A 26,295-nucleotide genomic window follows, 5' to 3' on the forward strand; every position below is an offset into this window, starting at 1 on the left:
TTATCCACTTAATGGTAGTTCCACCAAGCCTGCATTTGTCCAGCTTATTCATCAGAATGTCATGTTGGACTGCACCAAAAACCTTACTAAAGTCCAGGTATATTATGTCCACTGCATTCCCCCTATCTGCCAAACCAGTTACCCTGTCAAAGAAGGAAAACAAGCTATTCTGCTTGTTTGTTATGGGGTACTGAAGCTAACCTAATTTTACAAACCTTTTCTCTTCTACTTATTCATTAAAAGTACGAGGTATGTACAGTACTTTTATCATCTAAAAGAATACATTACTAGGGTGCACTGGGAGTCTCACTACAGTTTGTCTCACTGTTTCTTTGTATTTCCCCATCAGATGTGTCTCACTACAGTTTGTCTCACTGTTTCTTTGTATTTCCCCATCAGATGTGTCTACATCTAATTGTTGTCTCTATTCTTATACTAAGACTGTAAGCTTTTGGGGGCGTAAGGACCATCTTTTTTGTTCTGTTTGTATAACCCCTAGCACAATGGTCCATGACTGAGGCTCATGGGCACTATGGTAATAAAGGACTATCAACATTTATATAACAAAGACACTGAATTAAAATGGCTAGCGTAGAATTGTTCCACTTTTCTCCCAGAAACAGTGATGATTTCTGCCTTAGCTATAAGTGATATAAACCCGGTGTGATGAAGCGGGGGATTTTCTTGTTTTTTTCAATGGTTTGCATGCAGAGGGCGTGGGACTCAGTTTCCCTGGGTGTTACTGGTTTAACGAGGAGATGGGAGAGGGAGTTTGTTGTTACAGATGACCAGCGATGGAACTTGGGACCCCAGCCAATGGCCTGGAGAATGGATACCTCAGGGACTGGTGACCTGGGGACCGGGAGGCCAGCTTAGGAGTCACAGCCGGTTCTGGCCAGTGGGAGGGCAACGGGCTGTGGAGAGAGGACCCTGGTGACCTGACCAGCCAGTTGGGAACAAAGGATGGCTGAGAGGAGAGGAAGCCCAGGCGACCCTGTTTACCTGGATAGAAGACAATGGACAGAGGCAGGGCTTCGAGGCAGATGATATCAGATGCCCAGCTGGGAAGCACAGGGTCTCGGGACTGGGGAGCGAGAGCAGGCAGAGCCCACCCGGATGCAGGAGAGACCTAGATGTACTGTGCTGAGGGAGGCCAGGACTGAGGGCCCTGAGCGTTTCCTATGCTGGGTTCAGACGCTCAATAAACCCTCCTGTTTTATGCTGGCTGAGAGTCGCTCCGGTCTGGAGAACAGGGTTGCATTATTCCTTCTGGAAGTGGAGGCTCCAGGGGTCCAGAGCAAGTGGACTCCCTGAGGACGCCCACAGCAAGAGAGGCGTGCTAAGGCTCAGAGAGGTACGGTTCCAGGAGGCGGAGGGGCTTAACCCCAGAGAGAGAGTGGATCTCCAAGAAGGGCTGTCACACTAAAGGGGGTTCCCCCCAGGGACCATACGGGGCCAAGAGTGGGCATGACTTGGGAGTCTGTGATACCCCACATACAATCATATTTCAGTGTAAATCTAAACTATTTTTTCTTATCTTGGAAACAGGACAAAATCTAGGGTTGCATTCAGAGGGAAAATGAAAGCATGCAAATAGAAATTATAGCTTAAACTCTGTTAGAAGAATTAAGAATTAAATAAAAATAAAGCATGCCAAACTAATTTAATCAAAGAAATTCTGTCAAATTGCAATGAGCATATAATTTTGGATAATGGGGGATAATTGAAAATTAGCCATAAACATTTTACTTCCACTTAACGTAAGCGAGCAATGAAATACACTGAAATCTTTTCTTCTCTTTTCGTGAACCTCAGTGATAAGGTTCATTGACTATGATACTACAAACTAGCTTTGTAGGTATATGCCAATGTGGAATGCCTAGGATTTAATAATCCCATTACTTACATTGCAATTACACTAGAGTGAATAGGAAAATGTAAGCCTTGCTTGGCTTAGTAAAGATAAGCAGTGTGATTCTTTGGAGATTTCAATTAGACCTAAGCTTCCACTGATGAAAAAGGCTATACTGAATAATGTACAGTGTTTATCATTAGGCAACATTAGCATATTTTAGCTATTAAAGTTATTGCTGTGGAATTATTCCAAGATTCAGCATTACAGGTCATGTTGGAGAATGCAAGCTATTCAAATCAATTTTACCCAGGAATCTTGGGCTGGGATTTTCAAAGGAGTCTAAGGCACCAAATCCCACTGCTTTTCCCTTAGGCTCTGGAAAATCCCAGCTTAAAATAATGCCCCTGTAGACTGGAAAGCACCGTTTTCTACAATGGATTGAGTTATTTTAAATTTAACTAATTACCTTTTCTGCTATCATAAAGTCATAGCGGAGCGACTCCCGGGTACAAATGGCTCCCAGCAAGAAAACAAAGACTATATATAGAAACCACCTGCAAACAAGAGAGAGAGACACCATTTGTTCCCAAAACAATGAGTTCATTGGGCATTTTTACTATCATGAAGGCCTGAAGAAATTCAGCTACTTACAGTGACCACCATTTAAAAGCTTCACAAATAATTGACATTACTGCAATACTTGTATTCCCTGTTCTAAAATTTAGGGAGTAGCATAGTAGCATTGCCTACATGCAAAGGCAAAAGTGTAAAGTGATAAGCAGCAACTGCTATATGCTGCTTTTCCTTTATTTTTTTAAGTAGTTTATGTTTATCACAGTATTGTACTGTATTTTTTTTTTTTTTTTGGTCTCTACTGCTGCCTGACTGCGTACTTCTGGTTCCAAATGAGGGGTGTGGTTGATTGGTCAGTTCATAACTCTGGTATTTGTAACTCTGAGGTTCTATTGTATGTGAAAAATGGCCTCAGAGAGAACTACTAGATGCGAAATGTCTGAAATAGGGAAATGAGTCAATGTAAATGGACATCTTCCTTCAATCCCTCCTTAAAACTCACCTTTTCCTAAATGCCTGCAAGTGGGCATGCCAAGTCTGCGGCATATTATATTAAATGTGATTGCCTCACTTCTACCTTGTCCTTCCTGCATCTGTCTGAGGGTAGGCCGCCCAGACAGAGATGTAGCCTTCCACAAATCACTACATCCCACCATGCACAAGCAGGTGGGAATTGTTGGGGCAGGGCAGGGAATTGAGGGACCCTAGGCTCCATCCCCCACAATGCACCAGCCAGAGTAACAGCACTGGTTCTCCTCAGGGTGTACACTGTGCCAGGTAACAAATCTCAGTGACACAATCTGCCTCTCTGTCCCAAGGGATAACAGAGCAACCCACTGCCACGTGCATGGGGCAGTTGGAATTTAGCCTGCCCAGAACGATGTGTAAAATGCCTGGGGCCCAAATGACGCCAATGTTCTTTTTTAAGCCTCGGGAATGACCTTCCACGCTTCATGCAAGGTTAATCCCCAAGACTGTGTACCAGGCAATTACAAGCCTTCAAAATCATCCCACCGATAAAACGTTACCCTTTATGGCTGAGAGAGGAAATATTACCATCACACACTGCATAAAAAAAAAAAAACCTGGTCACATTACCATGCAAAAACTGATCAGGATGAGAAATGACATACAAAGAACACAGTGTCACATTCACTATGGGTTTGCCACCAGAAGGGCTCCTTTCATCTGATGCTATGTCTACACAGCAGCTGGGAGTGTGCTTTCCAGCTCGGATACACAGAGGCGCGAGCTCAGCTTGAACTAGTGCACTAAATATTTCAGTGTGGACACAGTTAGACTAGCCCGCCTGACCTCCGAGGTGTGCACACAGGTAGCTAGCCTGATCCACCTCCCATCGCGCCATGGCCACACTGCTGTTTCTAGCGCGTTAGCTTGAGCAAAGCTGGTGCGACTGTCTACCAGCACTGGGAAGCACCCTCCCAGCTGCTGTGAGGATAAACCCTAAGTCATTCTTAATAAAAAAGTACTTGAGAAATTTAGCTGCAACACGTGAGCTAATATAAATAAACGACTCAGCCTGTTTCTTTAGAAGGCTTGTAATTTTTCTTTTCTTAAAAAACCCTAAATCCAACAATTTTGAAATCTACTCCAGAGTAGTCCAATTTGACAATTCTAGAGTTAATACACATTCTGTATTAGGAAGTGGGCCCGAGGGGTGGAGAAGAATTGATTATATCCGCATTAATGAATCTCTTCACTAAAACCATCCAGAGTAGGAGTAGGTAATAGATGATAATTTGAACAAGAGCCAGACTGTAATTTTCCAGATGGGTGAGTAATAAAAGGTTGACTGGAATACGAAATAGATTGGTCACATCCAGGGCACACTCTAAACAGAAAGTAAATTCTTTTCACTCTTTCAAGCGACTTACGAAATGCCGATAGCTGCCAGAGACCCGAGTGGGATGCTGGCCACAGGCTTCTGGAGGTCTCCACTCATATTAAACCCAGCCATCACACCTGCATTTTGTAGACAAAGATAAACATAATTTGGAATTAGATCATTTATCGATCATGTCAGAACTGCAGCTATACTTTGTCACGTTGCTGATGCAAACACTATTTGCCCCATAGCCGTAGCTTTGTAAGTAAGTAGCCATTCAACCCTGTATCCAATGGTAACAAGCTACCAAAAACATGCCCACAAAGGACCCTTTGTTCAGACTGGACAATGACATGAGAAAAAAAGCATGAATTTAAACAAAAACGTCTTATCTTAATACAAACATCACGGGAAACAGTGTTGTTCAATTGTCAATAGAAAAGTGCTGCCATTCATCCCAGTGTCCAGTCAACAGGCCGTATTACCCAGCTCTGACACATGCAGTTAGACCCAGAGAGATGATAGGTTCTTACATCCAGAAGAGACAATCTTTATTATAAAATGGCTTGTACTGTCTGTGTCTACCAACGATGCCACGCACATTTAACAGATAGAGAATAATAATACTGTGCAGGCATATGGCATCTCCCATCCAGGAATCTACTTTGCAGATGTCAGTTAAAGCTCATGACACCCTGGTGAGATAGGCATTATCTCTAGCTTGCAGATAGGGAAACTGAAGCTCTGAGAGGTTAAGTGTTAAGCCCGAAGTCATACAGAAAGCACATGGTAGAACTGAGGACAATCTAACGAAACTGTTGTAATTATTTATATGCCAGTAGTTCCCAGAGGCCCCAGCTGGGATCCCGAGGCAATAGACACATAGAAATACATAGTACGGGACAGACTCTACCCCACAAAGTTTACAATCTAAATAGACATGACAGACAAAAGGATAGAAGAAAGGGAGAATTATCCCCCAGTTTGCAGCTTGGCAAAGGGAGGCACAAAGGGATTAAGTAACTGGCCCACAGTGCCTGAGTCTCGGTTCAGTGCCCATAAGCACAATACCATCCTTCCTGGTCAAAATAGCTTTTTCACACTTCCTAGAAGTATTCAGATACTGGTAAAGAGAAAAGTAGCCATGTTACTTTAAAAACATGATGAGAATTTGGACAATTAGTGTACTATTGGTTGTGCACTACTATTCTTCAGTGTACAATTAGTGTACTTATCCCCATACACCACCGTGAAGTAAGGAAATATTATTATCCCCATTTCACAGATGGGAAACTGAGTGGTCAAATGACTTGCCCAAGGTTGCACAGGAAGTCTGTGGCAGAGCAGGAAATTGACCCTGAGTCAGTTCCAGGATAGCACCCTAACTACTGAACTTCCTTCCTCCTCAGTGATGTTCAACTCATTTCCATGCAAAGTGTTTGGAAGGTGTCCCTTGCAGACTGTAGTCTGCTGGCACGGCAATGACTAGTTGCCTTTGTTGTGGGGTTTTTGCCAAGATGAATTGCTCCTGTCTAGCCTTCGGCTCAGGATGAAATGCCACACAAGGGCCAATCACTTCATGGGAGCACCTTAAAATGGCACCGACTTGCTGAATTGGAGCCTGTCGTCACTTATTCACCACCCAAACTCTGACTTCATCATTTCTGTGCAGCATTAGTTTCCCGTCTGTGAAATGGGGATAATAATACTTCCTTACTTCACAATGGTGTATGGGGATAAGTACGCTAATTACTTTGAGCCACTCTGATAGTACAGCAATGGGGCCACATAAGTATGATAGATAGATTAGATAGTGTACAAGAGTTAATGTGGGCATCATCAACCACAGAGGCCAATACAGCCTCCTCTATACGACACAGAGGCCTCAGATCTTACTGAAGAGGACCAAGGAAGTTCAGGAGTCACAGGTGGTGTCTTGCTGTTTTATTCTCAATCACCTTGTCCACAAAGGACATGTTACAGACAGGGTGATAGCTGGAGAAGATTAGCATCAAGAAGTGCTTTCCCGAGTAGCAGGTCCAACTCTTTTCAAAGAAGCAGCAACCTGCTTACCCTTAATAATAAAGTGCTCCTTCCCTGTTAAATACAAGAAAGAATGAGTCTGATCTGAAAGCAGTAGGGTGGAGTGCTCTCAAAAATTCTAGCTCTCAACAAGAAAAACTGTCCAAAAAATCAACTTGAGAAGCTGGGACATTTCTCTCCTCCAGACATAGATCAGCCCCCATGGAATCATTCATCCCCCTCCAAATTTGAACAATCTTATCTGCAGATTGTTCTCAGAGAGAATTACCCATGTCTCTGTTTCAATCCGATAGCAGCCTCGATTTTCCACACAGACCCATTATCTCACAAAGCAGATAACGGCAAGGCTGCTGGGCAAGGCAGGATAAAAACGTGGTCAATTCAGCCAGGAAACCAAGGGAGTATCAAGACAGCCTGTACATCACAACTACGCCCAATGTAATCCTATTCTGGGAATTATCCATGGGATGGACACATGAAAACTTTTGCAGAAGGGTACTACCTACATCATAGGTCAGAGACAATCAACAGCTACACCACCTCCAGTTTATAACTTAACCACCTATGATTTATCATATATAAAACCAAGATTTTTACATTTTCTAGTACATTACATTATAAATCAAGGTAGAGAGCAAGGGCCCTTTCCATTCCTCGTCTCCTTCATTCCTTCTGGAGATGGGGAATGGAAAATACCAGATAAGTGTTCATTTTTAAAAGGGGCCAAATTCTTTGCTCATGTACATTGGCACCACTCCACAGCCTTAGTGGAGCTGTGCCAGTCTGCAGATTATATAGCCCAAGACTTCTAAATCTATTTGCTGTCACTTTGAAACACCAGATGCAGTTTATTCCAGAATTCAGTTTCAATGCAAAGATATTTCACACTAAAATGACCTCAAGAGGTAAGTTACTTACTTTGTTGTCACTGGAGTTCTTTGAGATGTATGGTCCCCGTCTGTATTCCATTGTGGGTACACATGTGCTTCCTGTGCCTGAGATTGGAGAATTTTTGCAAGCAGTGTCCATTGGTTCACACCTGTGTCCCTACTCCCCTCCCGCTCTGCACGGAGGGCATAAGGGGCGGATCGACCGCTTCTTCAGTTCTTTCTCCACCACAAATCATGCCAAGATCGGAAGCAGAGTGGGTAGTGAAATACAGATAGGGGCCATGCCTCTTGAAGAACTCCAGTTACAACAAGGTAAGTAATGTTACCTTTCCTTTCTTCGAGTGCTGGTCCTTATGTGTATTCCACTGTGGGTGACTGACAAGCCGTCCTTAGAGAGAAGAAGGGTGCAAGGATGCAGGTGGTATAGCTGCTTGTAGAACTTCTGCCCAAAGGATGCATCAGTGGAGGACTCTTGGGCCATGGCATAATGCCTCATTGCCCTGAAAATGTCAAGCAGGGGACCTCTTGAAGTGATGCTACTGAGGCCGCTTGTATCTTGTAGAGTGTGCCCTTACTACATGTCGGGGAGGAAGCTGTGCCATCTGGTAACAGAGTTAAGGATATACCTGAAGAGCTACTTAGAGACCCTCTGAGAGGATACAGCTTGACCTCAAAGCTGTTCTGCTATGGCAATGAAAAATTTAGGTGACTTTCTAATGGGTTTTGTTCCCGGCAGGTAAAATGCCAATGTCGGTGCTCATTGCATGTCGAGGGAAGACCCTGCGAGTGGCTACTAGACCAAATGGAAACGCTCCATCTTGATAGTGATTGGGACTCACCATAAACCTGAGGAATCTTCTGCGGGAAGGGCAAATATCCATGTGAAAGCATGCATCTTTCACAGTGAGAACCACGGGTTCTTTTCCAGAGATGGTATCATTGATGCCACTGTAACCACACACAAAATTTTAGTTTGTGAATAAAAATGTCAAGGTGTTGCAAGTTGAGAATGGGTCTCAACTCTCCCTTCTTTTTGGGAACTAGGACATATTTTGAATAGAATCCTTTTCCCTGATGCTGAAGAGGTACCTGCTCTATTGCTCCCTGCTGAAGGCGGGATTTTATCCCCTGGGAGGAGGATCTCCTGGTGAGAATGATCTCTGGAAAGGGACAAGGAAGGGGGTTTTGAGGGGGGGTAGGGAAACTCTATGGGATAGCTGGAATGGATGATATCCAGCAAACATTTGATGTTATTGCCCTTCAACTGTGGGAAAAGAGTGCTAGGCAGCCACCAAAGGAGATCTAGGGATTAGGTGGAGATGGCACCAACAGTAGTTCACAGTTTCGGACCGTCTTGTCAAAAGTAGCCTTTGGAGATTGGGTTAATGTGACTGAAGTGGAAGGTGCAGAGTATCCTGGCCCTTGCACCCTCTGCCTTTTATGAAGAGGTTCATAAGAGCGGTGATGGTAACTGCTTATTGTATTTCCTCTGGTGGATATATACCCAGAGAGTGGAGGGTTGCCATGGAGTCCTTTAGCAAGTGCAAGTTTTATCTGTCTTTTCATGGAGAAGACGGGTCTCATAGAAGGACAAGTCTTCTACAGTGTTCTGGACCTCCCTGGCAAACCCTAGAGCATAGCCATGATTCCCAGGCAATGGCAATAGCCATTGATCTTGACGTGGTGCAGGCTGCATCAGCCGCAGATTGTAATGAAGTCATTGCCACCAGTTTGTCGTCATCAATAAGAGCCTGCAAGTGAGCCCTGTCCCTCTGGGGCAATTTGTCCCTGAAATCTATAAACTTTTAATAATGCAGAAAATCATACTTAGCCAAAAGCAATTGACAATTCAATACACTAAACTGCAGGCTTGTAGATGTAAACACCATCCTCCCCAGCTGGTCCACACACTTGGCCTCCTTATGGGTGTTGCTGCCTGGATCTCTCTGTGGCAACCTGAACAACTACGGAGCTCAGGACCGGGTGGGTAAATAGAAACTCTGCTCTGTTTGTGGGACAACGTCATGTTTCTCTGCCCTCTTGGAAGTAGGGATACATGTTACCAGTGCATGCCATACAGTCCTATCTAGCTGGATGCCAGGGGTTGCAGGAGGTCTAGGAACTTATGTTGTGTGTCCTGGACCTCCTCTAAGGAGATTTGGAATTCTTCTGCCACCTTTGGTAGCAGCTCCAGGAGTTGCTGGTCATCTCGAGGGGACAGCAAAGCTGGAGAGACCGCCTCATCGGCAGATGAGGAAGATACCTTTGTCAGTACTAGCAGAACTGGTAAATTCAGCTCATAGTCTTCCTCTTCTTTAGGGTCAGGAGGAAGTTTTGGTTGCTGATGTGACGGGCTGCTGGTGGGGTTTGCAGGCAGTAACCGGACTTTTGGTGTCCAGTCAGAAGTACTGACTGAACACCCTACAGACCACTTTTGACCAGACTTTCCGGTCAAAAACTGGGTACCAGGCAACCTAGCCTAACTGTAAAACTAGACTAACTCCACTCCCATCACTGGAGTCATAACACTGAAAATTCAGAAAAACTGAGAACAGAATTTGGACCATGGCCTTAAATTTTATTTTTTTAATGAAATCCCCAGAAAGTACAATTTACTCAGCTTCACTTCAGAAAGACAAGGTGGGTGAGGTAATATTTTTTATTGGACCAACTTCTGTTGGTGAAAGAGACAAGCTTTGTAGCTACACAGAGCTCTTCCTCAGTTCTGGGAAAGGTACTGTGAATGTCACACCCAAATACAAGGTGGAATACATTGTTTATCATAAGTAGTTAACACATAATCTAAGAAACAATTCAAGATGAGGTGGCCAATTAACACCGCTGCAGTCAAAGGACAAAAAATACAGATTAGTGGGTTACAGGTTGTTGTGATAAGCCATAAATCTAGTGTCTTTATTAAAACCATGATTTTTAGTGTCTACGAACTTATGGATTTAAGCTCTCAGGCTCATCTTCTGAAAGTGTTGTGCAGGTTTCGATTGAGGATGAGGACTGAGAGGTCAGATATGGAGTGACTGCTCTGTGAAAAGTGTTCGCTCACAGATGGTAGGATACACAGGGACTCACACATAATTGGAGCCTCACTTATCATTACACACAGCAACAGAGTTTCCTAAGTATCACTTAAATGATACATATCCAGTCTCTAATGTTAATTTACGTGTGTGGCTTTCTAGTATTAATAACTGATTTATTAAAGGCTGGCATTTGGAAAGAACTTTCCATTACTCAAATCCCCTACTTCTATACTAGGACAGTGGTTTTCACCCTTTTTTTGTTTGCAGATTGCTACAAAATTTCGAATGGAGTGCGGACCCCCATTGGAAATCTTAGACATAGTCTGCGGACCCCCAGGGGTCCATGGACCATAGACTGAAAACCTCTGTTCTATGGTAACAACCACCTTTCAAAGAGCCCTTAGATGTAGTGCCACCACACGTGGAAAACCACTGCCCTGTGACAATTGTCTCGCTCTGGGACAGTTCCAATATCCAATCCCCACTAAGTCCCCAACATACAGAACTCCACAAACCGCTTCTCCTCCACAAAGCGTACCCTAATCACTATTAATTGCTGAATCTGAACTTGAACTCTCATGGTGTCTTCCTATGAAGCTCCTCTTCACTCACAGATGTAAATCCCTCCATTTCCAGCAGAGAGAGGGTTCATTCAGGAGAGAGAGGGGTCTGTATCACCCATCACAAAATCCTCAAGTTAGAAGCTGAGGACTAGCACCCTTTGCACTCTGATAGACTGCCCCCCCCCAACGTGGCAGAACCTTCTAGTTCCAAGATTATTTCACTTCTATTATTAAAGAGTCATCATCTCAAAAACTCTCTCCTGCCAGTTCAACTGGTCTGACTCTACAGGTGGCATCCTATCCAAACACCCCTGCTCTCTACCCCCTGACCATCCCTCTGGGACCCCCACCCCTAACCAATTTTCCCTGCTCCCCACCCCCTGACCACCCCTGGGACCCCCACCTCTCTCCAACCCTCCCTGCTCTCCCTGCTCCACGTTACCTGTGGGATGGGGGAAAGGGGAGCTCAGTCCTTTCCCTGTGCGTTTCCCCTGCTCATTTGGCTGCTCTCCCTGGCAGTCGGGCAGGGCTCGCTCCCTGTCTGGGCTTAGCTGCTGGGGACAGGGCCCAAGCATGATGGGGTGGAGGGGGGCCCTGGCTTGCTCTGCCCCTGTCCCCGGCAGCAGGGCCCAAGCCCCTTGGCCGCCCCCCTGCAACCCTCCCTGATCCAGCCCCCCACCAGAACTCCCCCTGCTCCCTGTCCCCTGACCGCACCACCCTGGAGCACCAGGTCTGGCGGCGCTATAGCCGTGCCGCCTGGCTGGAGATGCAGCCACGCTGCCCAGGCACTGGGGGACTGTGACTGCGAGGGAGGCAGGGAGGAAGAGGAGCAGAATGGGAGGGGCCAGGAGCTAGCCTCCGCCCAGCACACCGCGCTGCCGGGGAGTTGGACTGGCTCCTCCGCAAGCCTGTCCTGACCCCGCTCCGTGGCAGGAGCTCGGGGGCCAGAGGGAAGGGTCCTGCAGGCCGGATATGGCCCACGGGCTGTAGTTTTCCCCCCTCTGGTCTACACTGAGGCACTACAGTGGTGCAGTTGCAGTGCTGTGGTGCTTTAAGTATAGACACACCAGGAGCCTGGGTGTGCCTGAGGCTTGGTCTACATTAGCAACTTATGTCCGTATAACTACATCACTCAGGGTTGTGGAAAATCCACACCCCTGTGCAATGCAGTTATACTGACCTAACTTCACTGAGGAGCTACAGTGGCTCAGCTGCATGGGTGCAGCTGTGCCGGTCCAGCATGTTAAATGTAGACAAGGCCTCAATTCCCCATACTTCCTTACTCCCATCTCTTTTCTTGTCTAAACATACTGCAAGTTCTTCCGGGCAAATTCTTCTGTACGTACTGCACCTAACACACTGGTACCTGGATGGGCCCTCTATGCACTGCTCTAATACAAACAGGAATGGGAGTAAGATCACACAATCACCACTGGCACATTGCTACTGCCAGGGAATTGTTTAAACCCTCCGAATAACTGACTAACCAAAATGAGGGAAGTTGTGCGTAGCAACCCAATTAATTATACTGTACATCGCAAAAAGCTGTATTTTAAGAGACTCTTGAGTATTATTACTGGTATTACAACTGCTAACCAATGAAATAATAAACTGCTGGAGCTTTAAATAAGTTCTGTCTATTAGCTTTGGCTTTCCCAGCTGCCAAGAACCAGCAGCGATGAAGCACCATTTAATAACACGAAGGCTAATTTTCTTTGCAGCTTTGTCATAAATACAGTGGAACCTCAGAGTTATGAACATCTCAGGAATGGGGGTTGTTCGTAACTCTGAACAAAACGGTACGGTGGTTCTTTCAAAAGTCTACAACTGAACATTGACTTATGCAGTAAACCCAGAACAAACAGCTACAAGGGGGGGAGGGTAGCAATTAGTCCCAGGGGGTTAAAAGGAGCCTCCCTATCCAATGAGGAGAGATAACCAAGTGGCAATAAGGTTCAACTGGAAAAGGGGCTGCTAGGGAACCAATTAGGTTCAGCTGACTCCAACTACTTGAGACCTTTTTAAACCCTCCCCTGGGTGGAAGGAGGAGGAGTGTGAGGGAGTGAGAGGAGAAGAGAAGCTGCCAGTAGGCTGTTTGCAGCAAGACACCAAACCTTCCCAGTAGGGAGGCTGCACTCCCTCCCCAGAAGGGAAGAAAAACATGCACAAGGGACTGACTGAAGAGAGGAATAGCAGGACCCTGTGCCACCTATGAGGATTTGTCTTGCCCCAAACCTGAGTCTCCAAGGCTAAAAAGGACTGAGCCTGCTGAGGCGAACAAGGTATTTTGCCATACTTGGTGTCAGCAGTGGGATTTGGTGAGTGAGTAAGGTTCTGTGGCAAGCCATCTCAGAGCAAGGTAAATCACCCCCCAAAAAAATGAAGGATGTAGTGAAGGCATTGAAACAAGCCACTGCGGCCCAACAAGAGGCTACCAGGGTACAGATGGCTGCCCAGCAAGAGTCAGTACGCGTCCAACAAGAGATGAACCAATTACTGATGAACCAGGTGGCCCAAGATCGAGCCACCCTGAATGAAGTAGTGAACCAGTTAAAAGCCCTGACCACGCTGATGCATGGGCCCGAGGGGGCCTGGCCACTGCAGGCAAGCAACTATTTACAGAAGATGACTACGGACGATGATATAGAGGCATATCTCCTCGCCTTCAATAGGACAGCATTGTGGGAGACCTGGCCCCAAGACCAGTGGGCAGGTATCCTGGCTCCATTTCTGTGTGGGGAGCTCCAGAAGGCCTATTTTGACATGACCACAGAGACAGCTATGGATTACTCCCAGCTGAAGGTGGAAATCCTGGCAAGATCAGATGTGACACCAGCCATACGGGCCCAGCGCTTCCACAAGTGGAAATACCGGGACAGCAAACCGCCGAGGTCCCAGCTATTTGATTTAATCCACCTCGCCTGGAAGTGGATCCGCCCCGAGACCTATGGGCTGAAGAAGATAGTGGAAATCCACGTGTTGGATAGGTACACGACAGGGTTGCCGCCGGACATACGAGGGTGGGTCCGCCAAAACGATCCTTCCTCCTATGATGAACTAGTTGCCCTCATAGAGAAACACTTAGCAGCCCAAGAACTTTCTCGGACCACCGGGAAAGGAAGGCGCCAGAATCGGAGACAAGTCTCTGCACCGAGGCCCCGGTTTGCCCTAGCACCAGGCCGGACTATGGAGGGGAGGAAGGAGGCGGAAGAGCAGCCAGAGATCCCAGAGAGACTTGAGGATTGGGGGAGAAAGGCTCGGAGAAGAAAGCCCAGTAGCCCGAAAAATCGGGGGCTGCCGTGAGCAGGGTACCGATGTTATGCATGTGGCGAATGGGGGCATATCACTGCCCAATGCCCAAATCTAGAAGAGCCCATGCAATGCGAACTGAGAGATATAGGGGGACCATGTGATCTAATAAGTATTATTATTTCTTACTAGACTAAGTAGGGTCTAGTAGGGATTGCGATGGTCCTTCGTAGATACACTAGACCCATTAAGATGAATGGTATAGAGACCACCGTGTTAGTAGACTCGGGAAGTGCAATCATGCTGGTCTCAGGAAAGCTGGTCGGGCAGGACCAACTACCCCGGGCCAAACGCTCAGGAATATCCTGTGTGCATGGGGATGTCAGTTACTACCCAACCATCCCCATAAAAATAGAAGTTCTCAGAAACCCCACTAAGGTGACGGTGCAAGTAGTTCCGAAACTCCCCTACCCAGTCCTTATCGGATGAGACTTCCTGGGATTTGATAGCCTACTCCCTGGGGAGAAGGTGGAAGAAAATAATGAACTCAGGATCCAGGGGGTGGCCCAGATAGATAACCACCCCCCACCCCCAGCCTTACATGAATTTGGCCAGGATTTGTTCTCCCCGCTGGGAAAGCCCAGGAAGACTTGGAGGGAACGGAGGGCGGATAAAAGGAGGGGAACGAGGATCTTGATCCAGTACCAGAAATCTACGCTTGTAGGGGAAAGAGGTGGCTCAACGGACAGCGGGGTGGGGCAGGTGATCAATGACCCAATCACCAGACCTAGTTCCCCGGGGGTTTTCCCCGAGGGGGAGTCAGAGGTAGATCCCCCTGAGTTTGGACAAATGGGGACCTCACTCGGGACTTTTGGTTAGAATCAGGCCAATTATCCAATATACAGCAATATTCGTAAAGAAGGAGATGAGGTAAATGGGGTCCCCGTGGAGGGGAGAGTTAAGGGCCCAGGGCCATATTATGTGATTAAGGGTGATCTGCTATACAGAGTAGTCCGGGTCCAAGAGCAAGTCATAGAACAACTCTTCATCCCACAGAAGCATCAGAGGGGCGTGATGGATCTGGCCCACAGCCATCTGTTCGGGGGCCATCTAGGGGTAGATAAGACCCTTGATCAGATTCTGCAGAGGTTTTTTTGGCCCGGCATTTATGCAGTGGTCCGGTGATATTGTACCTCCTGTGTGGAATGTCAGATACATGGGCCCTGACCACACCTAAGGGCCCCTTGGTACCTCTACCAATTATTGAAATCCCATTCGAGCGAATAGCTATGGACCTAGTAGGGCCATTGGAGAAGTCAGCCCGGGGTCATCAGTACATTCTGGTAGTACTAGATTATGCCACCCGAAATCCTGAGGCCATACCCGTACGGAACACTATGTCCAAGACCACAGCCAAAGAATTAGTCCGGATTTTTTCCAGAGTAGGGATACCTAAAGAGATCCTGACGGACCAAGGGAACCCCTTTGTGTCTAAGTTAATGAAGGACCTACGTACAATGCTCCATATACGGACCCTCAGGACATCAGTTTATCATCCCCAGACCGATGGTCTTGTCAAACGCTTCAATAGAACATTGAAGAATGTGCTACAGAAAGTGGTTAGTCGCGATGGGAAAGACTGGGACGCCCTGCTGCCTTACTTGCTGTTTGCTGTATGGGAGGTTCCCCAAGCTTCCACTGGATTCTCCCCATTCAAGCTATTATATGGTTGCCACCCCAGGGGCATATTGGACATGGCCAAAGAGGGCTGGGAAGAACAGCCGAATCTCGGGAGAAATGTCATTGAACATGTGTTGCAAATGAAAGACAGGATAGCTCAAGTCACCCGCTTGTGCGCGAACACCTGGAGAAGGCCTAACGGGCCCAACGGACATACTACAATCGCCAAGCAATGACCCAGAAGTTCCAGGTGGGAGACCGGGTATTAGTGCTCATACCCACAGCAGAGAGCAAGCTCCTGGCCAGGTGACAGGGGCCATATGAGATAATAGAAGCCATAGGAGAAGTCAACTATAAGGTCCAAAAGCCAGGTCGCCGGAAGCTGGAGCAGATCTACCATATAAACCTGCTGAAGCCATGGCAGGATAGAGAAGCGCATGTGGTTGCGCTAGGGGCACCATCCCCTAAAAGCGACCAGCCCGACCAAGTGAGACTATCCCCGGAGTTGACTCCGGAGCAACGATCTGAAGTGATCAGCCTGATTAAACGCAACCAGGATGTGTTCTCAGAAAAGCCAGGCAGGACTACTGAGGTTCACCATCGCATCCTCACAGAGCCTGGAGTGAAGGTGAACGTCAAACCATACTGGATCCCAGAGGCCAAAGGAGAGGAGATCAGGACAGAGGTCAGGAAAATGCTGGCCTTAGGAGTCACTGAAGAATCTCATAGCCAATGGTCAAGCCCAGTGGTTTTAGTGCCTAAGCCGGATGGCAGCGTGAGGTTCTGCAACGACTTCCGAAAGCTGAATGAGGTGTCCCAGTTTGATGCGTACCCTATACCCCGGACAGATGAGCTAATTAACAGATTGGGAAAAGCACGGTTTATATCTACCCTTGACCTGACCAAGGGCTGTTGGCAGATCCCCCTGGCCAAGGCTGACAAAGAGAAGACGGCCTTTGCTACTCCAGAGAGACTATATCAGTACACCTTCCTCCCCCTTGGGTTGCATGGGGTGCCCGCTACTTTCCAAAGGCTCATGGACAAACTGTTGCGACCACATGGCAAGTACGCGGTAGCCTACCTCGACGACGTTATCATATATAGCCGCATCTGGGGGACACACTTGGAGAAGGTGGAGGCAGTGCTGGATACCCTGAGGAAGGCGGGGCTGACGGCAAACCCCTCCAAGTGTTCGCTCGGATTAGCTGAAGCCAAATATCTTGGGTGTATAGTGGGATGGGGCGTGGGGAGGCCCCAACTCAACAAGTTAGAAGCTATACAGAAGTGGCTCCGACCACTCCGAAAAAAACAGATCAGAGCATTCCTGGGACTAGTGGGGTACTCTAGACGGTCCATTCCCCACTTTGCCACCAGGGCATGCCCATTAACGGACCTGACAAAAGCTTGGGGCCCAGACATAGTAAGATGGACGACCGCGGCTGAAAAGGCTTTTTCAGATCTACGGACGGCCCTCTGCACTGACCCCATACTCGTGGCCCCAGACTGGGGGAAGGAGTTTATCCTACAAACCGACGCCTCTGATGGAGGGTTGAGGGCGGTACTTTCACAAATGGTCGGGGATGACGAACACCCCATCCTCTTCCTCAGTAGGAAGTTCCTGCCTAGGGAACAGAAATACGACGTTGTCAAAAAAGAATGCCTGGCGGTAAAATGGGCCGTAGAAAGCCTCCGCTACTATCTAGTGGGACGGAGGTTTACCCTTGTCACGGACCATGCCCCTCTGCAGTGGATGCACCAAAATAAAGACAAAAATGCCAGAGTGACGAGATGGTTCCTGTCACTTCAACTCTTCCACTTCAGAGTACAACATAGGTCTGGAATCCAACATGGCAATGCGGATGGCCTGTCGAGAGCGCACTGTTTGCCGACCCAAGTAGCCCAACCCCGCAGTGTTGAGCGGGGGTGGGGGGGAGGCCATATGTGGTAAACCTAGCACAAACAGCTACGGGGAGGGCGGTAGTAATTAGTCCCAGGGGGTTAAAAGGCCCCTCCCTATCCACTGAAGAGAGAGAACCAAGGGGCAATAAGGTTCAGCTGGAAAAGGAGTTGCTAGGGAACCAGTTAGGTTCAGCTGACTCCAACTTGAGACCTTTTTAAACCCTCCCTTGTGTGGAAGGAGGGAGAGAGTGAGGGAGTGAGAGGAGCAGGGAAGCTGCCAGTAGGCTGTTTGCAGCAAGACACCAAACCTTCCCAGTAGGGAGGCTGCACTCCCTACTGCAGAAGGGAACGAAAACAAGCACAAAGGGCTGACTGAGGAGAGGAGTCTCCAAGGCTAAAAAGGACTGAGCCTGCTGAGGTGAACAAGGTATTTTGCCACCCTTAATACAGCTTCGCAACTTCACCATGTCGAAGAAAAATGCTGCTTTCAACCATCTTTGTTTAAATGAACCACGCACAGAAATGGTTTCCTTACCTTGTCAAATCTTTTGTTAAACTTTCCCTTTCTATTTTTTAGTAGTTGACATTTAACACAGTACTGTACTGTACAGTATTTGCTTTTGGGGCCTGTGGGGTGGCTCTGCTGCCTGATTGCGTACTTCCGGTTCCAAATGAGGGGTGTGGTCGACCAGTCAGTTCGTAACTCTGGTGTTTGTAACTCTGAGGTTTTAGCACACTCTTTTTTTCCCTATTCAGCTGGGTAGGAGCAGCGGCACTCCAGACATGGGGATGACATGGCAGCCTCCTCATAGCCAGTAGTCACGGGTAAGGGAGAAAGGAAAAACAATACCATCAACCACTACCTTGAGGCTGGACTCAGAACAGCGATTCTCCCAGGAGGGAGCACATGGTGCCATTAGCCACGCTGACAAGATAGCAGTAAAGGAAAACAAACTCTCATTGGGCACACGCGAGAAGCCGCCTGCCAAATCACTGCCCAACCTGTTTGGACTTAGAATAAGGGAGTTCAGTGAGAGGCAAATAAGAAATAACTCAAGCACTTTCACAGTGGCCCAGTCTCCATTAAGGTACTGAGCACACTCAACCACTGTGGAAGTGAAAGGAAGTAAAGGGAGCTCCCAACATTGCAGGATCGAGCCCATAGGTTGTGCAGGCAACACAACGACAGAGGATTCAGAAGCCTTTAAAGTGCTTCAGTCCTTCCATAGAGAGTGAACAAAAGAGAAACTATTCCCACTACTCAACAAAATGCATGAAATGAGACGCTCAGAGACCAAGCCTTTCTGAGTGCTGAATGTGGTCTGACAGTCTGCTAGGCCTGACACATCACCACCGCCTCTGTCCCCGCTCTGACAAATACTCCCTTTATAATCAGCATAATCAGAACACAACTACAGGAGTGTTCAAGGAAACGGGAAGCAATTCCTTTCTGTAAAAGGCCACACAAGCCATTGAAAGAAAGATTCTTCAGTCGGTCTTTGCAGTAAGTTCACGTAGCCCTGGTGATCCAACTGGGTGAACGAATATTTTGGGACAAAAGGGAAGTAACGGGAACACTTGCTCTTCCAAAGCAAATGAGGTAGATTTCTAACAAAACAAGTATTTATGCTACTGGAACACTCATTTGTTTCATCTGTTTTATGAAACCATATAATATGTCTCCCTGTATTGCAGCAACTCTGCTAATGACTTTCGGCTAGTTGCTTAGAGCTAATCCTCTGAAAATTCATTCTATAATCCAAGGATTCATCACTATGGAAACTGCTTACAATCGGTACTTTTTATAGCATAAAAACAGCATCAACAAGAGGTATTCTAACTCGAATTGATGGTGATTTCATTCCCACTTGGCATTGCCAGATTCATTTTTTATGGCCTTTTTGTTAATTTAGGGAAAGTGAAATAAAACCAGACCCACAATTACTTTTAAGAAATGTGTCAGCTGGAATGATAAGCAGTGGTACTATATCTACCACGTCACCAGCCTTCACCTCACATATGCCACCACAGCAGCAATCATTGCGAGAGTCTCTCAGTAGCTATGCTGAGAGGCTAATGCAAAACAAAATCTATAATTAGGGAGAGAGGAGAACTGTGGGCTAGTGCATTGAGTAAAGGGCTGGGAGTCAGCACAAACGGGTTTTGTTCCCAACTTTACCACGCATTTGTTGTGTGATCTTAGGCAAAACTTACCTGTGCATTAGTTGCCCCATCTAAAATGAAATAGGAATGCCCATCTACTTGAGGAGAAGCATTTAAGAATTATTACCCAAAATTTAGGAAATAAATCTTTTTCATCACCATTATAGGTAAGCACTATCAAATGTGATACGGTAGGTTAATACTGTGGCCTAAAAACACTGACCTAAACCAATGCCTAACCCTCTAGTCTGGCAGTCAGGACAGGTTTCATAGATAACAGTGGACTGCAGTCAAAGAAATCCCAGCTCCCTGTATCAAGGAGTTAAGACAAGAGTCAGTGTCCATTAGGGGAGAAAAGGCAGAAAATTAGAAGGTCACACCAATTACAGCTCAGCACCAATAGATTAAAAACAATGCGGAATTTCTGACCACCAAGAAAAAGAAGATTAAATTAAAGAGTGCAATGAGGCTGTACAGAATGTGAGGCATCCCAGAATCACTGATCCACCATGCACTCACTGAGGCAGGCTGGCATGGCCAACTCTGATAACCAAGAGAGCTGCATGCGTTGCTACCCTGAAACGGTGCTAAGACTAATTCACATTGCTTACGTGTGCTCGCCTCTATAATGCAGTTCCGGTAATAAAGCATCAGGTAATAAAATGTATAGTACCTGTAGCGGCTGGGAAAAACACTCCAAAAACGGTGAAGAAAGACTCCCCCGTACTGTAATCTGGTAGCGTGTTGTTAAACATAAGTTCTTTCGAATATCCAACAAAGCCATGTTCTGCAAACACAAGGGGTTTAAATGTAAACTGTGAGAAAATGGATTTGGAATCTGATAGATGGAAACCCTTATTTACACTCTCTCTCACACACACACACACACAGGGTATCTACACAGCAAAGAAAAGCCCATGGCTGGCCCATGCTAGCTGACTTGGGCTCACGGGGCTCGAGCTGCAGGGCTGTGTAGCCTTCTGGGCTCAGGCTGTCTACATAGCAATGAAACAGCCCCTCAGCCTGACCCCCAGGGGTCAGCTAGCACGGGCCAGCTGTGGGTGTCTAGTAGTTGCTGTGTAGACATACTCTCTCTCTCTCCCTCCCCCGCCATTGGGGAAGGTCTATTTTCCAAACACATGTGACCACACCAATTGGCTTAAGCCCTAAATTTGTAATAACTAATATGAATTCAGGAAAATATGGTCAGTCCTATTTTAAATTTCTGGAGAAACTATAGCTAAATACAACTAAAATAGGCATGGTCAGAGCATCAACTGGTGTAAATCTTCACAGCACTATTGAAATCCATGGAGCTGTGTGGATTTAAGCCAGCTGAGGACAAGGCTCACAATAACTGCCAATAAGGGCTTGTCTGTATGGAGAAACTGACTGGCAGAACTATAGCAGTATAATGATCCCACTATAGCTATGCCAGTATAAAACTCTCCACTTCTAAAGCAGAGTTATTATACTGAAATAAAGTCACTTTTATTCCAGAATCTTGTCCACATGGGAGTTATACCACTGTAGTATAATTTTAGCACTATAGATCTGCCTGTCAATTTCCCCATGTAAAGAAGCCCTAAGTCAGCATTCACAAACATTGACTGTGAGAGTTGCTCCATCAATCAATACATACAATGTATCTTTAGCACATGTTATCAATAAACTCACAGCTGAGATAAACTTGATGTACTGTAGATTCGGTCCTCTCCTGTAGGTTAGACTCAGACACAGACTGAAAACAATAAGACCCTATATTATAGCCAGAGACTCCCACGTCAAGTTTTATTCTTATCATCCCCACGTACATTGTTATTCTGTTGCCGTCTTATGGTTTCAAAAATATAGCTAAACACATGGCTGTGCACTATGACCAACAAAACTCCTTCCCAGATCTTCAGCAGATGTTTAAACTGGTGTGTAAACATGTATCATAATGAAAAACAAATGCCAATAACTGCGTACCTTCTGCTGTTGCTGGAGATTTCATGCTTCCCCGCACCCACCTCATGCTAAGTTTTTCCAGATCACACATGAATTTTGATTTAAAAAAGGAAAAGTGTTATGAAGTATGGAAAAAGGCAACTGGTGAGAGATCAGCACTGTATAAACAATAATCTCAAAGTATCTAAGAAATGTGTTCCCCCCTCCACCACCCACCCACACACTACAGACTTGGATACTGAAAATTAAACCATCTGAATTTGCCAGACATATTTGAGCCTGACAGCTCAAGGAAAGGTCATGGGATGGTCAGAGTAAAAATGGCTCGGATCATGGAAATTTGGTAAGAAGTAAATGATGCATACAACAGACTCTATAGATAAAGTGATCATATTGTCTCAGTTGACTGGGACAGTCCTGGTTTTTCATATGGTGTCCTAGTGTGGCAGGAACTTCTTTCAGGAGACTTGAACTGTACTGGTTTTCCATTTCATTAATCAAAACATTTCCTTTAATAACTACAAAATGTTTGTCCATGGCATATTATTATACCAATGAGAATTTTCCGTGTGTTTATGAGGAACTAACAGTCCAGTGGAATGAGCGTTCTGTGCAATGACCAGTGTTTCACGTGAAGAGAAAAGGTGACTGAGTGTAGACTTTATCACAGCTGTCCTTTGTCTCAAAGGGAACGTAAATGACTCTTTTGATGAAAGAGAGCTCTGCTTAAAACATCTACAAATTTTACTTCTAAAACCACAGAGAACAACAGGGCTTTGAAACCATCACAGAAAATTCATATGGCTAATCAAAAGCTCCTACCGAATCCTCAGATACTCACTGACAAAAAGCACAAAGAAATGTCTTGCTACTATATTTTTTTAATCACAGAATCTTAGAAGTGTAGGACTCGAAGGTCAACTAGTCCAATCCCCTGCACTCGTGGCAGGACTAAGTAATAACTAGATCATTCCTGACAGGCGTTTGTCTAACCTGTTCTTAAAAACTTCAATGACGGAGATTCCACAACCTCTGTAGGCAATTTGTTCCAGTGCTTAACTACCTTGACAGTTAGGAAGCTTTTCCTAATGTCCAACCTAAACCTCCCTTGCTGCAATTTAAGTCCATTGCTTCTTCTCCTTAACCTCTGAGGATAGGACAACAATTTTTCTCCCGTCAACATAGCACTGTCTATACCAGGAGTTAGGTTGGTATAACTGCTTCTGTCAAGGTTCCTTCCCCACTCTGAACTCTAGGGTACAGATGTGGGGACCTGCATGAAAACCCCCCTAAGCTTTTTTTTAGCAGCTTAGGTTAAAACTTCCCCAAGGTACAAACTATTTTACCTTTTGCCCCTGGACTTTATTGCTGCCACCACCAAGCGTCTAACAAATATATAACAGGGAAAGAGCCCGCTTGGAAATGTCTTTCCTCCCAAAAAAATCCTCCCAAACCCTACACCCTCTTTCCTGGGGAAGCCTTGATAAAAATCCTCACCAATTTGCATAGGTGAACACAGACCCAAACCCTTGGAACTTAAGAACAATGAAAAAGCAATCAGGTTCTTAAAAGAAGAATTTTAATTGAAGAAAAAGTAAAAGAATCACCTCTGTAAAATCAGGATGGTAAATACCTTACAGGGTAATCAGATTCAAAACATAGAGAATCCCTCTAGGCAAAACCTTAAGTTACAAAAAGACACAAAAACAGTAATATACATTCCATTCAGCACAACTTATTTTATCAGCCATTTAAACAAAACAGAATCTAACGCATATCTAACTAGATTGTTTATTAACCCTTTACAGGAGTTCTGACCTGCATTCTTGCTCTGGTCCCGGCAAAGGCAACACACAGACAGAGAGAGAGAGACCCTTTGTCCCCGTCCCCCTCCCCCCCCCCCCCAGCTTTGAAAGTATCTTGTCTCCTCATTGGTCATTTTGGTCAGGTGCCAGTGAGGTTGTCTTCGCTTCTTAACCCTTTACAGGTGAAAGGGTTTTTCCTCTGGCCAGGAGGGATTTAAAGGTGTTTACCCTTCCCTTTAGCTTTATGACAGCTTCCCACAGATTTTCCACAATCCTGAGCAATGTAGTTATACTGACCAAAGTTACTAATGTAGACCAAGCCTCAGGCACAAAGAGACTCATGGTATGTCTATACTTAAACCTTAGTCTGGAGATAAGAAGACTGAGGGGAGACATAACGGTTTTCAAGTACATAATAGGTTGACTTAAATGGAAGTTTTGCCCAAGTTAGGATTGCAGTAAGGCTGGCCGAAAATATTCTGTCAAAACTGTTTGATGGAAAATTGTTTTTTCAACTGAACAATTAGTTTGGGCAGAGTGTCTCTCCTATCCCAAGCAGGTAGTCAAAGAAGAGCATTAAGTACTCTGGAGCCCAACCAAAAGCATTTGCTGGGTACCCTCCTTTCTATGAAAATACAATACAAGAGATGGATTTCTTTTTGTAGGGATTCTTGCTTAAAAAGTAAATGGCATGGTCTGTCGGTTGGCTTTATGCAAGAGGAGCCCAAACTTTGACCACTGGGAGCCGCACTGGCAATAGGCCAGCCACCTGCATCTACTTTGTTTATAAATGCACAGAACTGTTAGTGATCCTTGTACTTCTTCCCCTTGTTGCATCCAGTCTTCTCCCTTTTTATTATTTACGGTCACTCGCTCCAACACACCTAATCTTAGATTGCAAGACCCGGCCCCTGTATTTGTTTTGTGAAGTATCTTGTGCACTGTGGGTGTGCTGTATAACAATTGTACTATTTGTTTGTTCTTCCATGTGCCTTGGCAGATGAATACAAAATGCCTATTGAGGAAGTTTATCCCTGACTAGCATCATCCTCACCCTCAAATCTGAAAGAGAGAAAGGCGCTGGGTCTTATTTTATGTCCTTGTGGTTCATTGTGTGCCCTCGCTCATGGATCTTGAAGGGGGTGTTAACGATTTTACCCACTGCTATTATGGTATCAGCCACAATCACAGACACACTGTATACAAACCAAAGGATGTCAGCTACAGTCCAAATAAAGGCTGAGAGCTAACTTGCTTTCAGCTTCAAAACTAACACTGCTGTTACTCTGAAATCTGGCTCCTGGTGAGAAGATTTTGAGAAAAAGTCATGCCTAGAGAAGGGGTTGGTTGGATCCCTAGGAGAACAGAGAAGCCACAGGATTTAGCTCACACTGTACTCAGATCCCTCACCCATGTTGTGTGGTATATTACAAAAGGAAACAGAAAGCATCCGTAACTCTTAACGCTTCACTCACTGAAGGCGAAGAGAAGCTTCCTCACTGAGATCTTAATGCTGATGTTGGAAGCTTTGTGTCTCCTCACCTTTGGCCAATTTTAACAGTTGAGTTTTTTCAGTTTGAAGAAGAGAAAAATACTCGAGTCAGCTTTGAGATGTGGGGCTCGAGAACACAGGACACACCTTAGTGGGCTGGCCGTGTGCAGAGCCTGAGGTTTCCGCCTAGCACTTTAAGAACTTGGAAAATGATTGATTTGGAGACCCTGCCAGCAAGCAGTGGTTATTTGGGGTCAGCCTATTATGCAACTACATAAAGGATATCTGCCCTGCCAAGTTTCATGCAACCTGGAGCTCATTACAAATTAGTCAAGTTTTGGCAGATTCAAAAAGCCTACTCAAAAGCTTAAAGTTAAGCAAACCCTGGCAGGGAGGCAGGATTGAGCATGGAACTAAATCATGCACAAGTGAAAACTACTTTAAAGAACATTCCCCCAAATGATCGTCACTTACTACACTGTACTTGTGGTTAGAGTTTTACGCATAAAGGTGGATACTAAAGGCTTGGAAGACAAGTGAGATTTTAAAAAAAATAAACCACCACTTTTCCATTCCAAATACCACAATTTGGTACCTGGCTTGGATTTTTCTCATTGAAACAGTCAGCAAGGTTTTTCTTGCAGGATGTTTCCTGGGGCTGACCCTAGAATTTTCAGGATTCTGGAGGGTAAGATGTGGGGTTAGGGGAGCCACAGCACAACTGTACAACGCTAGCGTAATTATCTCCTCTTCTCTATTTCTCTCCTTCTTCAATCACTAAATCCTGTCTGTTTCCTCACCAAAGTCGACCCTGTTCCTCTCCATCCCCATGGCCAAAACACCTGCAAAGTCCTCAGTCTTCATGAAACAGCATTTTGGGGAGTGCCTAGCCATTGGGCTATGGGATATTATGGTGCGGGTCTCTCTCAATGTCTCCTGCACTGTGTATAAATAATTAAATGTTTTTTGGAACAGGGATATGGGTCTCATCTGCCTGGTGAGTGCCTAACCATCAGGCTATACAGTCATGTCTGCTTGTACTCACACTCTCTGGTCCATTAACTATTCAAGTATTTTATTCACAGTGGAAGAGCTTCAACAGGAGAGACTGAGTCAGACCCATACCAGAATATCACATAGCCCAGTGATTAGAACTCTCTCCTACACCATAAAAGAACCACATTCACATTTCTTCTCTTCATCAGAAGCGGGGGGGGGATTGAACACGGGTCTCCCACATCCTAGGTGA

At 45.8% G+C, this 26,295-nt stretch overlaps 1 protein-coding gene across 10 annotated transcripts in view; it reads right to left on the reverse strand.

Moving 5' to 3' along the window:
• SLC12A8 (solute carrier family 12 member 8) overlaps positions 1-26,295 on the reverse strand; it is a 95,596-nt gene that overhangs the window by 27,725 nt on the left and 41,576 nt on the right. For 9 of the 10 annotated variants that reach the window (XM_073305176.1, XM_073305174.1, XM_073305180.1 and 6 more), the window contains 3 exons: positions 20,473-20,586; positions 4,324-4,411; positions 2,322-2,409 (listed from right to left, as the gene is read on the reverse strand). In XM_073305176.1, coding sequence (XP_073161277.1) covers positions 2,322-2,409; positions 4,324-4,411; positions 20,473-20,586 — 290 coding nt within the window. The remainder of the gene's footprint in view (positions 1-2,321; positions 2,410-4,323; positions 4,412-20,472; positions 20,587-26,295) is intronic. The other variant, XM_073305181.2, reaches the window with a different exon arrangement.

This window comes from Lepidochelys kempii, chromosome 11, assembly GCF_965140285.1.
Source record: "Lepidochelys kempii isolate rLepKem1 chromosome 11, rLepKem1.hap1, whole genome shotgun sequence".
Classification (NCBI taxonomy): Eukaryota; Metazoa; Chordata; order Testudines; family Cheloniidae; genus Lepidochelys; species Lepidochelys kempii.